At 47.6% G+C, this 13,481-nt stretch overlaps 1 protein-coding gene across 2 annotated transcripts in view; it reads right to left on the reverse strand.

Moving 5' to 3' along the window:
• LOC144142455 (uncharacterized) overlaps positions 1–13,481 on the reverse strand; it is a 180,974-nt gene that overhangs the window by 37,501 nt on the left and 129,992 nt on the right. For both annotated transcript variants that reach the window (XM_077674001.1, XM_077673991.1), the window contains one exon: positions 8,764–8,829. In XM_077674001.1, coding sequence (XP_077530127.1) covers positions 8,764–8,829 — 66 coding nt within the window. The remainder of the gene's footprint in view (positions 1–8,763; positions 8,830–13,481) is intronic.

Genomic DNA, 13,481 nt, shown 5'->3' on the forward strand with positions numbered 1-13,481 from the left:
AGCTGACGACGGGAACATCAAAGGGAAAAGAGAAGCCGATGCCGCGGCAGCACGGTATGACGTGTGCGTCATAACAGCGTTCAGACACCACATCACCTCAGCATTTATGACCTCTATGTCACGCTGAAAGATATCCTTTGCTGCACGCTCGGGTTGGATGTCTGTAGCTGCAGTTGAAGCAAATGATGGCGGCACAGAACTTGACGCCACTGGCCCGGCTTGCACAATTGCCGCCGCCGGCTTCCTTGCCGGCGTAGTGAAAAACGAAGTTACAGAGGGTGTTGCGGCTCCGGTCGCAGCAAGTCGGTGCTTCTTACTTTCCGCGTGACTTGTCAAAGCTCTTCTTCCCATGTTGCTGAGCGAAAACTGTTTTCTGCACAGCACACAGTAGGCCGCGTTCGTGTTACTTTCAACGGGCCTAACCCAGGCTGCAAACTGGCAGTGTTCCGGATTCGTCCAGTCTTGGACGAAAGTGCACTTAAAAGTCGTCATACTTGTCACATCAACGCGTTGCACAGGACAAGCGCAGAGAGTTGATTTGGGATTCACGTTCGAAATCACAACCACCGCACCTACACTGCGTACACTCCGCGTCAAATTCGTTTGGCGCGCAGCGAAAGGTACGGAGCCAAAACACGCACAGTGTCTTCCTACGCAGCGAAATATAGTGCCGGCTTGCAGTTAAAAATCAGCTCTTGAAACAGGGTACAATGTATATATTCGATATTTAAGACGTATTTATAACACAACTGCAAACTTTTAACTTTTAAAATGAAGGAAAATTTTTTTTTTTATTACGCCAAATTCACGTGTCAACTTACTAGAAACCGCAGTAGATGGCACCAGGTGTTGAAGCTACTGCATGCTACTGCGCGGAGAGAATGGGGGAGCAATGCGCCACGCCGGCACCCCCGGCGGCCGAGGCGGATTAGCACACTTACCGCATCCCCCTTCACCTGTAGCTGCTGCAAAAAGCTATCGCGGTTGTCGCGGCGCGCAACGTACGCGGAGTGGGGAGGCAGGGTCGGGGGGTCGTCGAAGCGGTCGAATAGCTCTCTTGCGATCCGCACGAAGCGCATTCTCTGCATCAGATGGCGCCATCAGAGACAGCGCGGGGAAACTGTACGCTTTCGACTCGCTCTGTTACTCGAGCCAGCATTACCGTGTTTTATTACAGCTAATTTTCCCTGATAGAAGCACAAATTTGTCAAATTCCCTGAGTTTTCCCTGATTTTTTCCAGACTATTTAAAATCCCTGAGAATTCCCGGTTTTCCCGGTTGGTAGACACCCTGTTATAGCCACTGACTAATTGTAATACTGATTACCATACGCGACAGCATGTAGACAAAGGTAGGTCACCGACGATGCACCGTAGCGGTCGCGGCCGCAGTAAAGTGCTGCACGGAAAACAGCAAAAAACTGGAATCAGACACGCAGAAACTGATTTTTATTTACTCGCCGCATACCATGTACCCTTTTACGTAGATGGCGTGAAAAAATCCGTTATGCTGCGCTGATTCATCTTCCTTAAGGGGGAACACTGGTCTTGAGGACATTTTTGTTATTTTTTAACCTATGTGCTTGAGATTTACGCATTGAGTGTATTTCACAACCTGAGCACAAATATGCAGTCAGTTTTCGTCTATGGGGTGTAAGTTTAGAGTTGTGCAACATGTTATGTCACTCTGTTTCGGGCAATTTTTTCATTATATACCTATGAAATACTCAAATAGCTTTTATCCCTTTGTGCCCTAGAAGGACCAGGGAGTGCAACTATACCACTGCAGTAATTTTAGCATGGTTTCTGCGAACGCTGTAAAATTCGTAAATGTCGGGTCATCAATTTACAATGTTTTTGTAAAACTAACTGCATAAAATCTTGTGCCAGCAAAAAGAAATTCTGTACTTTTGTGATTTTATTGCACTGTTCAATTCATAAGCTTTCGAATGCAGAAAAAATGATGTAAATCGAACCAGTACATCCCAAGATATTGTACCCGACAGCTGACCATGTGGGAAAAAAATTGATTCTGAGAAAACAGGGCACGAAGTTTGCAAACATAGGCAAAAATGGTCATTTAGGCGACTTCAAAGGGCAACAGCTTTGTGAATACTTATGATACAGCTATGATATTTTGCAGGTACATTCTTCGGGACCTGTAGATTGCAAATAAAATTAATACAGAAAATAGATTTTTTGGCAAATTTTCGGTCCTCAAGACCAGTGTCCCCCCTTAACCGAAGGACGCCCTCTCCGCAGCATCAGCTATGTCGCGGCCGTCTTCGCCGTCTTCATGCCCGCCGAAGTAGCGGCGCAGCAGATCCACCGCGTCCAGCGCCTGGGAAGATGTCGGCACGTCGTCCGCACAGGGTGGAGAGTCGTCGTCCTCGACACACTCGTCATCACTTCCTTCTTGAGGCCGAGCAGCGCCAAACACGTAGTCACTGTCTGCTGGTTCCTCCGTGGCCACAACGTCGGAATTCATGCTCACGTAGTTGCAGAAGGTTTCGCCTCCATGCACGACACCAGAATCAATGAGTGTGCTCCACGACGCCACAGCTTCGTTCGATGCAGAAGTGTCATCGGGGGCGCCAACTCGGTCAGCTGACTCGGCGCTGTCACAACTGCTTTCACTGGCAGCAAATGCACGGCGAAAACAGTTGGCGATGGTGCTGGCAGTGACGCTCATCCATGCTACGTGAGCATTTCCATCGCCATGTACAAATCGATCTTGGTGTCGCGTTTCAGGTGCATGTTTAGAAGGAGCCGGTCTATAACCCGCTTTCTATAACCAGCCTTCAAGGACATGATGACGCCTTGATCGAGAAGCTGTATCACCGCTGTGCAGTTGGGTGGCAAGAACCGAAGTTTGATGTTTTCAAGCGCCACACCTGTGTGATGGGCCGAACAGTTATCTAAGAAAAGGCATATCTTATGATTCTGCCTCTTCAACTTCTCGTCCCAGTCACGCAGCCACCCCGCAAAAACGTCCCATGTTATCCAGGCCTTCCTGTTAGCAAGGTACTGGAGTTGAAGTCGCCTCTTTCCCTTAAAGGGGCACTGACACAAAATTTTGAAGGCGAGATAACTTCGGAGATAGATTGGTGGGAACACATATACACCGTCTGCAAAATATCAGCGGCGAATACAGCCTAGAACATATTTAAAATCAATTTTGAAGTGTGCGAAACGCAATTGAGCAGCCAGCAGAGGACCACGCGCAATTGTAAATAAACAACATCCAAACACGTCACGAGTTTGTGTTTGCCACTTCCGCACTACCGGCGTTTTTCGCCGGCTCGCCCGGCTCGCCGCTCCAATCGGAGGGCCGGAGGGCGGAGCTCTGCTCTCGAGAACGAACGACCCGATCGTTGGCGGTGGAGGCGCCGTGATTTCGTCAGCTAATCGGGCAGCTGGCCGCGACCAAAGTTCTACAGCGATTCCAGGCACTCTGTTTCTATTACTGTTTATTACCATTGGTTGCGAAAACGCGCCGGAGGCACGAAAAGCTCACTGAGCTAGCCACACGGTCGCTGTGCAGGCGGTGGCCACGGCCGCTAAGTGGCCCAGGCCGGCGCAGGTAGCTCGAGTGATAGCTTGTTACCGCTGCACGAAATTGTCCCCAAGTCTCGACCATGGTGGCTTACATGAGAAAGGAGTTAATGATGCGATGGCGGGTTGCATTAAAAATTGTCATCTGCACCGCTTACAAGAGCGGCCCTCGAATATCCGCCGCAGTGCTAAGCCGAACACATCTGTAGGCGGACCTGTAGGCAGACCGGCCGGCTGCGGGAGTCCCAGCGCGCGTCTTGCCACCCACCGTCTCGAGCGTCGTGCGTCGTTCTTTAGCCGCGGTAGCATTTGCACTCGCAGCGCCTGCGTCACATCCACGGTCGCTTTTTAATTAAGCGCCTCATGAGATCAGTACTGCCGTCGATGCGGATTCGACAGTGCTACGGCGGCTCTGCTCTGTGATATCCCTCCGACGGTCACGTGGTCAGCTTTGTTCACACAAAACCCATCGTTTCGCGGCACTCGCTGAAACCGAAACTGCTACTGGCCGCATTGAAAATGCCTCTAATTAAACAACCGTCGCACGCTGAAGCACATGAGGTTTCTACAGGTTATAAGTAGGTCACTAGCTACTTATCGCAAAAAAAAAAAAAAAAAAAAAAAAAAAAAAAGATGCAAATTTTTTGTGTCAGTGCCCCTTTAAAGCGCCGCAGCGATGTGCTTTTCCCTATCACCAAAGGAGGGTCCTCTCCGACCCATCCATGTTCGTGTACAGGAGCACACTGACGCGGACTTTGCAGTGTTTTCCACCATGACACAGCTCTCCCTTTAAGGACAGAGTCCTCTACGGCAACATTTGGTAAAAGAGCGCTGTCTCGTCAGCGTTGAACACGTTTTGTTCCCCGTACTTCCAAACGACGGGTCCAACGTTGGTTTGCACCCATGCCGTTGCCGTCTCTCCATCGATGGATCGGGACTCGCCCATTACGACTCTGCCGACGATATCGCAGCATTCCTTAAATCGCTGTAGCCATCCGTCGCTTGCAACAAAGTTGTCGCAGCCCAAAATACAAGCGAAGTCGATAGCTTTTCTCTGGAGGAGTGCCCCACTCACGGGCAAATTCGACGCCCTTGCATCAAAAAACCATTTGAAGAGAGCCTCTTCGATGGCTTCAAAAGCAGGAGACCGCAACTTCTTCTGGCTACCTTTAACGCCGCGTGCGACAGCGCCCGTGATGGCTTCCTTGCTGCTGAGAATGGTGGAGAGGGTGCTCGGCGCGATTCCGAAGTCCTTGGCCACTTGCGTTTTCTTAGTCCCTGCTGCTACCGCTCGAACTATGGCTGCCTTTTGGTCGAGAGCGATAACTTTGTGTTTACGCTTACATCCACTGCTGCTGTCGCTTGTGAAACACGCCACGCAACTGGATGTAGAAAGCGAACTGGCGGAGCGTCCTACGCCAACACTGCTACGGCTGCTGCTTCCCGCGCGTGCATGAACAAAGCAAGCGAGAGAAGCAGCGCAGCGTGCCGTGTGCAACAGACCGTCATTAAGAGCTTGGCTTGGCTTGGAGCGTCGCCGGATGAGGCGGCACTGCCGCGGGAGGTTTAAAATGCGCATCAGATGCAAAAAATGGGGCCGCGCTTTTTTAACAAATCGATATGTTTTTCGCAAAGCCGGTGGTTATTGCAGTTTGGGACAAAAATTGTTCGTTTTATCCCTTGATCAGCAAATTTTTTGTTCATTAAAATGCAGTTTTAAACACATGGGCTTCTATGGTGAGTTTCAAGAGGAATTGCAACTATTTCATTATATCCGTTATTTCGTTATAAACCGATTCGCTAGAACGAGATTTAAGTGTATACCCTTATAACTTGAGAACCTCCATAGCTCAGTGAAACTTAGCACTTTTTCTAATGTTGATGCTATAAAAATACCCTGAAAATTTAATTCAGATATCTCAAGAAACAAAAACTTGGTCTTCAAGGGTAGCCTCCCCGTTTAAGGGGGGACGAGGGTCTTAAAACTAACTTTTTTATTTATGGGTAGAGACTTGTGAAAATTTGCACACGGATGTGCTTTTCTCTGTAGATTTCAAATAAGCAATTATATTTGAGCTGGTGCTGTTAGTTCAAAAGTTATCATACAAAGTCTAAACCGCAATTAGGTAATTTGTTACGCAGCTTTAATGAACTTTCCCATTGCATTTTGTAGATTTTAATTACATGAATGGATAGCCAGAGAGTTCCCATACCCGATGATTCTTCGTTTTTCTCTAAAGTCACGGCATCCTAAAAAAATATGTAAGTACAAAAGATGGCAGTATTCTATATTTTGGCTCATCGAAATAACTGCAAGTCATTCTTTATGCGTAGCCTAAACAGAAAAACTAAGAATGCCATCGGCTGCCTCAGGCTGTACTGAAAAAAATGGTACCAAGATTGACCTTATGAAGCAAAAAGAAGTTTCCAAAAAGCTGCGTAAGGCTGAGGGAAGTGACCAAAAATATGAAACTGAGAAAACTGCATTTGAAGTTTGGCCATGTGTTATGAGATGAACCGTCAGTAGTGTAGCTTCAAAATTTCCCAGTAACAAAGACATGTTCTTCCCATTTTCAAATCTGTCTTTGGATTCCAAAAATGTCAACTAGAACTGGAGATACAAAAGGCCAAGTAATGGACCCCATCAGGAATTTAGCAAAATTTATCGACTTCGAATCGGTTGGCATTTTGCTAGCGTTGTGAAATCTGGTGGTGTCTTGCTGGTGTCGTGAAAACTGGAACAGTCCTTCGTAAAGTGCCATTATCTATTACAGCGCACTGTGGTACCCAGAATTTTGGGTACGGCAAAAGTGTGAGGGTGAAACTTGCTTTAGGTGCCCCCCTTTTTTTGTTCTTTGGTGAGGCTATTTCATTCGCGGTTTTTATGCTGGAAGTTTGAGAGGATACAGGGGTGGGACACTGCCCTCAAAAGAGCCTTTTGGGGAAAATAAATGTAGTCGAAAGGCAAACTTTCTTGGCCTATGGGGATAAACCCATAGACTCCTTCTTCCTTCAAGCCGTGCATGGTGCGGCTATCTCCATCGGACATCACAGTTGTGTACCGCAGCCCATTCTTGGAGAGCGAGCGCTTGAACATTATCAGGGCTGCATCTACCTCCATGCGTCCTGCACCACGGTCAATGTTTCGCTCGCACTCGTGCTCTGCCAGCCAATCTTCGTAGCCCTCATCTGAAGCTTTGGGTCCAATGGCGCAACCTAAGCAAAAGTTAGAGAGGACTACATGATCAATCACCAAGCCGGTCTACACTTCAATGATGCAGCCCACTCCAATGTGTGACGACCGTCCCCTTGTCATCCACGTGCCATCAAACATCACATCTATGTTGTTTGGCGGCTGACCAAGGTCCGAGTACAAGTCCTTGACGGCACGCACACTATCAGCTTCAGAGGCTGCTGCAGTGTCCTCGCAAACCTGAACCACTTTCCTCAAGTGCGCTTGGAATGTCTTGTGGTGCAGGCCTCAGTGGGACAAGTTCATACCAGCACAAAAATCTGACAGAGCAGTCACCCCCTTCCCGATGCTTTGAATGCTTTTCAAAGCCCTCATATTCACTTCAAAAGGAGTGATATTGCCAGATCTTCGGTCCTTGGTGAGGAAAAACGTTCCACACGGTGTTCACAAGCCAAGCACGTCACGTCGAGCTTCACGGCGAGGCCGTACTGCCGGTCAGCCTTCCTCAAATCCGGCGCCGCCAGCCCGCACTTGCCGCACCTGACGTGCGCAAAAAGGTCCTTCAGCATTGCAAAATCCACTAAGACAAAATCTGTGCCGGATTCTTCCTCTGAGTGCGCCAAATCCACTTCAAGGAGGTCGAATTTCCGTTGCGTTGCTGACTTGGTCTCCATTCCGCGCTTGACCTCGTCCGCGTGTTGTTCCGTACGCGCAGCGATCTCCTCCACCGTGTAATACCTCGTGTCAAGCCGGCAAGATGTGCTTGGACCAGGTATGAATTCCGGAGGTGGTTGGTCAGGCGATGGGGCAGGCGAGGCAATACGAGGCGGCGAACGATTCTCATCCGGCGGAGTCGAGCGGCCCGAAGTCGCACCACGCGACTTTGGGATAGGCGGTCGACGCTTTCGCTTCCCGTGCGCACGACGGGTCGTCTTCTTCAAACGTACGTCTCCTGGCATCAGTCACGAAAGTACGCGAATGAAGAATTAGAAGAAACTGTAAAAAAAAACTGCTCTAAGCGAGCGCTGCGCCAGAAGAGCAGACTCCGTGAGACGCGCGTAGCAGACGCCATGATGGCGACCGCCATGACAGCAGTCGTACCGACCAATGGGAGGGGTCGTATGGCGAACTCAAACCGCGCGCGCCCACTCTAGCCAATCGGCGGCCGAGAAGGTGCCTTCGGAAAACTGGCAAGGGTGGTCGTTCTACTCAAGCGACGCCATTTTGAGATATCGCAAAATGCGCACAAAGAAACAAGCTTCAAAACAAGACCAAGATGGCGGCGATCGCTCGGCTGCTTCGCCCGCGGGGCGCGCGGGAATTTGAAGCAACTTTTGCCCAATTCGGAGCATTTCGTGGCCCCGAGGCATTTCAAAACATAATTTTAGAGTATTTCCCGGTGGAATTTCGCGTTGATATTTTGAAGGCAGGTGCTTGAAGGTACAATAATTCCAAAAATTGGATTTTCTCAAAATCGATATTGCGGCCATTTTTGACCATTCTAAGACCTGCGTCCCCCCTTAAGGCCCCGCGAGGCCCCTCATACGGAATGCATCTGACCTTCATGCCTTACAAATAACACACCCCACCGGAAGGATAAAATTGCCTCCAGCATGTACTAATTCTTTTTGTGTGTGTGTGTGTGCGTGCATACACATACCCCACATACAATAGGTGCCTTCATTCTGAGCAATGAGATAAACTACGGTTAGATTGTCTTCGTTATTTTGGTGTTGCCGCAGGCCGCACAAGCTTTGAGGCTTTGCTTGCACAAACATTTGGCTATGGTTGCCCTGATATGTCGACAGTGATAAGTACCCACTAGTGCCGTTTTGGTTGGCACTCATTTCGAACACGCATGCGCATACGTAAGTTCACACGGGTCATCATTAAAACTTCATTATGTTAACGTTGCCAGCAGCACCATAAGAATAAAGGCCCATGACAGCTACATAACTAAAAGTAACAAAAAGGCTGCAAATGCTTCCAGAAGAAAGAGAAAATAACTTGACTTACAGCTTGACTGCATGTCGGGGGTAGAGGGTGCCAAGCCCTGGTTCCGGCTGGATGAGGGGAAGACCCCTGTTTTGGGAACAAAAATACGTCATTCAATGGCTGCTACGCCTTTGACCCTAAACCTTTTGACTCCATTCTGCACACAAAGAACTCCTGAGTTGCTGAAATGTGTGAAGTTCTCCCTGTTGAAATACAGTCTAATTCCGCTACAACGAAATTGACGGGACAAGCAAAAAATTTCGTAGAAGCGGAAATTCGTTGAGGTGAAATCTGCCCCAACACACCACGGGAGGGCAAGAAAAATAGCCCCGTATATTTCTGCATCATTGGCAGCAAAATGCAGTGTTTAGAAAAACGACTGATGCGCAATTGCGCAGTGTTTATTCGGATAACAAACGTATCATTTACCTGCACGTAAATAGCGGTTACAGGTGGGAGGGTTGAAGAAATGCAGTCACCTAACGTATTGCTTCATAACAAGGCATATCTATCGAGCTGATTACTTGCAGATAGCTGCTCGGCCGTCAAAATCCCTCCCCCTTCCCTCCCTCCCCCCCTCCCCCTAAGACTAGGCGCGGCTGCAACTGACCTTGGCAGGCAAGCCGCGCGCGCTTGCATTTATCACCAGCGCGCTCGTGACTAAGATAGGATGATGCGGGTTCAAGACTAAACACGAAACCATTATTTTTGTTTTTGACTTTGAGAGCTGTAGAAGAAAAACTGCAATGACAGCTGCTCACGACGCATGCATGACGGCGCCGCGCCAGCAGCAGAGCACGTTCGCATGATTTCAACAGGATATGGATTGGCTGTAGCTCCGGCTTGGCGAACCGGGCCTGCGCCTCCTGTAAAGACAGCCAGCCACATCGTTCTTACTAGCAAACAATGGCATCCCATCTATTAGTTTTGTTTTCATTCATGGGCGGTAGCGTGTGCATGCGGCGCACGTTTTCGGAGAAACTGAGCGCCTTGAATGTATAAAAAGTTACAGATAGCCAGTGTTAAGCTTATTTTATTGTAAAATAATTGTTCAAATCAAGCGCCAATCAGCGAAAATTTCGTTGAAGCGAAAGCAAACCAGACAAATGGTTCGTTGTGGTGAGGACTTTTTGCATTGACTTCCATGGCTAGCTGACAGGGAATTGGAAATATTTTGTTGAAGCGGAAATTTCGTAGAAGCGCACTTCGTTGTAGCGGGATTCGACTGCAACAGTGTTTGTGTCCACGTGCAGGAATAAACAGCGAAAATAGCCCGAAAATTCTAAAGATGCAAGCGCAAAAATGACAACATACACTGCTAGTATATACATTCTATGCTTCAATGCTTTAACAAGAACAAGCAAGAAATAACGACACGTAGAAAAAAACTGGGGCAGCTTCGCACTAGTGGCGCGAAGACTGGCCAAACAACGAAGCTTGCGGCCCCACCTAGATCATTCTTGGTTCGGCTAAGTTTATGCATGGTTATGCTGGGAAACCCTGGTTCTGCTTCAGGACTCGGTCAAGTTTTCTGCATGGTGTCATTGTTAGCCCCCCAAAGAGCAATAACACTCGGTCATTAAAGTATGCATAATGTACGCAAGCACCACTGGCTATGCAGTGAAGCTCCAAGAGTAGCAGAGAGTGCAGCGGGACGAGCGTTTGTTCCAAATTTTTCAACCCGTTTGGTGGCCACCGTTCAGCTTGTGTGGTCGCCGATTAACACTACCACTTCTTGGCTTTTGGGTTCTTTCATTTTGACATTAATTCTCCTCTTTACAGCGTCCAAAACAGCACCCCTCGTTGCAACAAGCGATAGATAGAGCGAGCCACACCCCGCGACATGTATCCAAAGCCGTTCTTGTTCCAGTTGAATCCCGCCTGTGGCAGGTGGCAGCACGAGTCCCACCCGAGCGCTGCGAGACAAAACTATGACAAAGCTGTGGCGCCAGTGCACACGATGACACCACTGCTTGGCGAAGTTTTCCTGCACACGTTCGCCCGCCCAACCACCAGCTGCAGGGGGGACATGGCTCTTAAAACAATTCCTTTTAATTTTTAAGTAAACTCTGTGACACTTGTCAGTCTTGCTGCTCTTTTTTTTCCACTGATTTCAAATACTATGCCATTATTTTTTGAGTCAGTAATTAGTTCCCAAGATAATTAGAAATAATTAGTCATTTTTGGAGGAACAATATACAAAACAGTGTTAGCCATAAAACTGTAATCTTTATATTTTCCAATACTATGAACTTTGGTGAGTGCAATAAAAGAATTGGTTTTTTGATGCACCGCTTGGAACTAAGTTTACAGCTCATTAAAGGTACACTGAAGTGAATTTGTCAAGCTCCCGTTTTTGCTTGCACTGCGTAGACTGGCTCAAATTAGCACACTTTTCATCGTTTATTCGGTTGACAAATCGGTAATTATTTTACAAAGCGCGAAAGAAGAAAAACTACCATGCGCGGTTTGCGGCGGCCGCACCAACTAAAGATGTGACGTTAGGAGGAGCGGGCACCGTGATTGGACGATGCCCAAGGTGAGCAACCAAACAAGTTTCGGTTTCGGTTCCGGTTCCGTAAAACACAACCGTTGGCATTGTTGGATGGGCATTCTCAATAACTCAGTAATCATCGTACCGCGCATCTGCCATGTTGTCAGCTGTAAAAATGCATAAAGATAAGCCTCCTAGGACGGATTGGAATCGTAGCATTCACTAGCCGAAACCTACGCAGTGCATGAACGCCCTCCGCGTACCCGCAGACGCCCAAATGTCATGCGCTTTTCCCCCATATTTGGAGCTTGCCTCCCTCATGCCTGTGTCGTAAAAAGCGCGTTCGCACCAGGCCAAGGGTCTGTTCATTCTGGCCTGTGCCCACTGCCTGCAAGCAGTCGGTGCTTATGGCAACAGCACGCCAACGAGAACTCGCTAGCGCGCCAGTGCCAGCCTGCACGCGTTTTGTGAACTAGTTCGTGGAGCCATGAACGTTGCGGCCCAAAAAAAGGTGAACTCAATATAGAAAACATCGGCGGAAAACGAAAAAGATAACTTACAAAAAAAAAAAAAAAAAAAAAAAAGCATGTACCCACAAGGATTCGAACTCGTGACTTGCAAAATAATTGCGGTGGCATACCTAGCAACCCAGACCACTCGGGCACGGAGCCAACTCCGCTGGCGCTGGTAATATAGGGTATATATTGTACAACCAGTTTACACTTTTATTTAGTTTTGGCATTTCAGGCAGCTTAGGTGACTATTTGTTGTATTGCGCTCGTGCAGTAAGCGTCGCCCGAGTTTCCACAATAGCTCACGTCTAGCAATTGCATTTCGTAGACGGAAAAGCGTTCGCATGCAGATGCGTAGTCGTGCTGCTGACCGCTGTGCTTGTTCGCCCAGCGCAAAAAAGTGCTTCCCGCACCCTAGTTTTACGCTGTACGGTAAAAATATCAGTTGATTTTATTTCCTTAGTACCTATATTGACTTCGCTGACTCTTCTCCCGCCTTCAAGAGGCCTTATATTTTCCTACTGGCATACCAGTCAGCGAAGCGTTGCATGTGCGCTTGTGTGAAGCGACCTTGACTTGGAGCTAGATACAGTGTACAAACTAACCAAGTAAAGAAAGGCAAATTCTACCATTCACAAACGTGTCCTGGCTTCGTTTCAACTGAGCGAACGAATTGTGATGACCCGTCGGCGGCCGGCGGACGAAAGCTGGGCCGACTGACTCTGTCTGAAGGCCGGGGAGCCGTGCAGTAGCGCAGCCAATTGCCAGCTTATCCCCCCCTCCTGACGTCACACGAAAACGCCGCAGAAAATGGGCGAGCGTAAAGAGAGGAGGACAGCATTTTCGAATTAATTTTTCTACTAAATAAAATCGCGTAAACGCGCCCAGAGTGGTCGAAACATGGCCTGGGGACTCCGGACTACAATTTGCGCAAGTAATCCCGCAATGTTTACATATCACTTCAGTGTCCCTTTAAACCTTGGTGGCACCAGTGGCAAGGAACCATTTCTAATGCCCATTTCAAACACCGAAGTTTAATGAGCCGTAAAATTAGTTCCAAGCGGTGCATCGAAAAACCGATTCTCTTATTGCACTCACCAGGGTTCGTAGTATTGCAAAATATAAAAATTACAGTTTTATGGGGTTCATAGTATTAAAAAATACAAAGATTACAGTTTTACGGCTAACACTGTCTTGTCTTTGTGTCTCCAAAAATGACCAATTATCTCTAATTATCTTGGCAACTATTTGACTGACTCAAAAAATAATGGCATATTTGAAATCAGTGGAAAAAAGGCAGCAAGACTGACAAGTTTCACAGAGTTTACTTAAAAATTAAAAGGAATTGTTTTAAGAGCCATGTCCCCCCTTAAGGGGGCTCACTGGTCTTAAACAAAAAAAGTTTATTTTTGCAGTTATGATGATGAAAATTGGGGGGTAGATGTAGTTTCTCATTCTGATTGTAGATATAAAATTTGTTTTTGAGTAAAATGATTATATTCAAATTTATTTGGATTTTTATATTCAATTTTTTGACAGCCTTTGTAAAGAAACTGCTGGAGGGATGCAGCTAAACAGGGAACCAGTGAACTGTGCACAAATCAAGGAGTGCAATAAGACTAACATTATCGTTCTATCTGGTCTGTAGCAGAAGTTACGACCATTTGAAGTTTGGGCTTGAAAGGTGGCAACCAGAAAAACCGGTTTTGCCTTCCAGGCCCAAACCTCAAATG

The sequence above is a fragment of the Haemaphysalis longicornis genome, unplaced genomic scaffold, assembly GCF_048455015.1.
Source record: "Haemaphysalis longicornis isolate Haplotype H1 unplaced genomic scaffold, Haemaphysalis longicornis Haplotype H1 scaffold_1, whole genome shotgun sequence".
Classification (NCBI taxonomy): Eukaryota; Metazoa; Arthropoda; class Arachnida; order Ixodida; family Ixodidae; genus Haemaphysalis; species Haemaphysalis longicornis.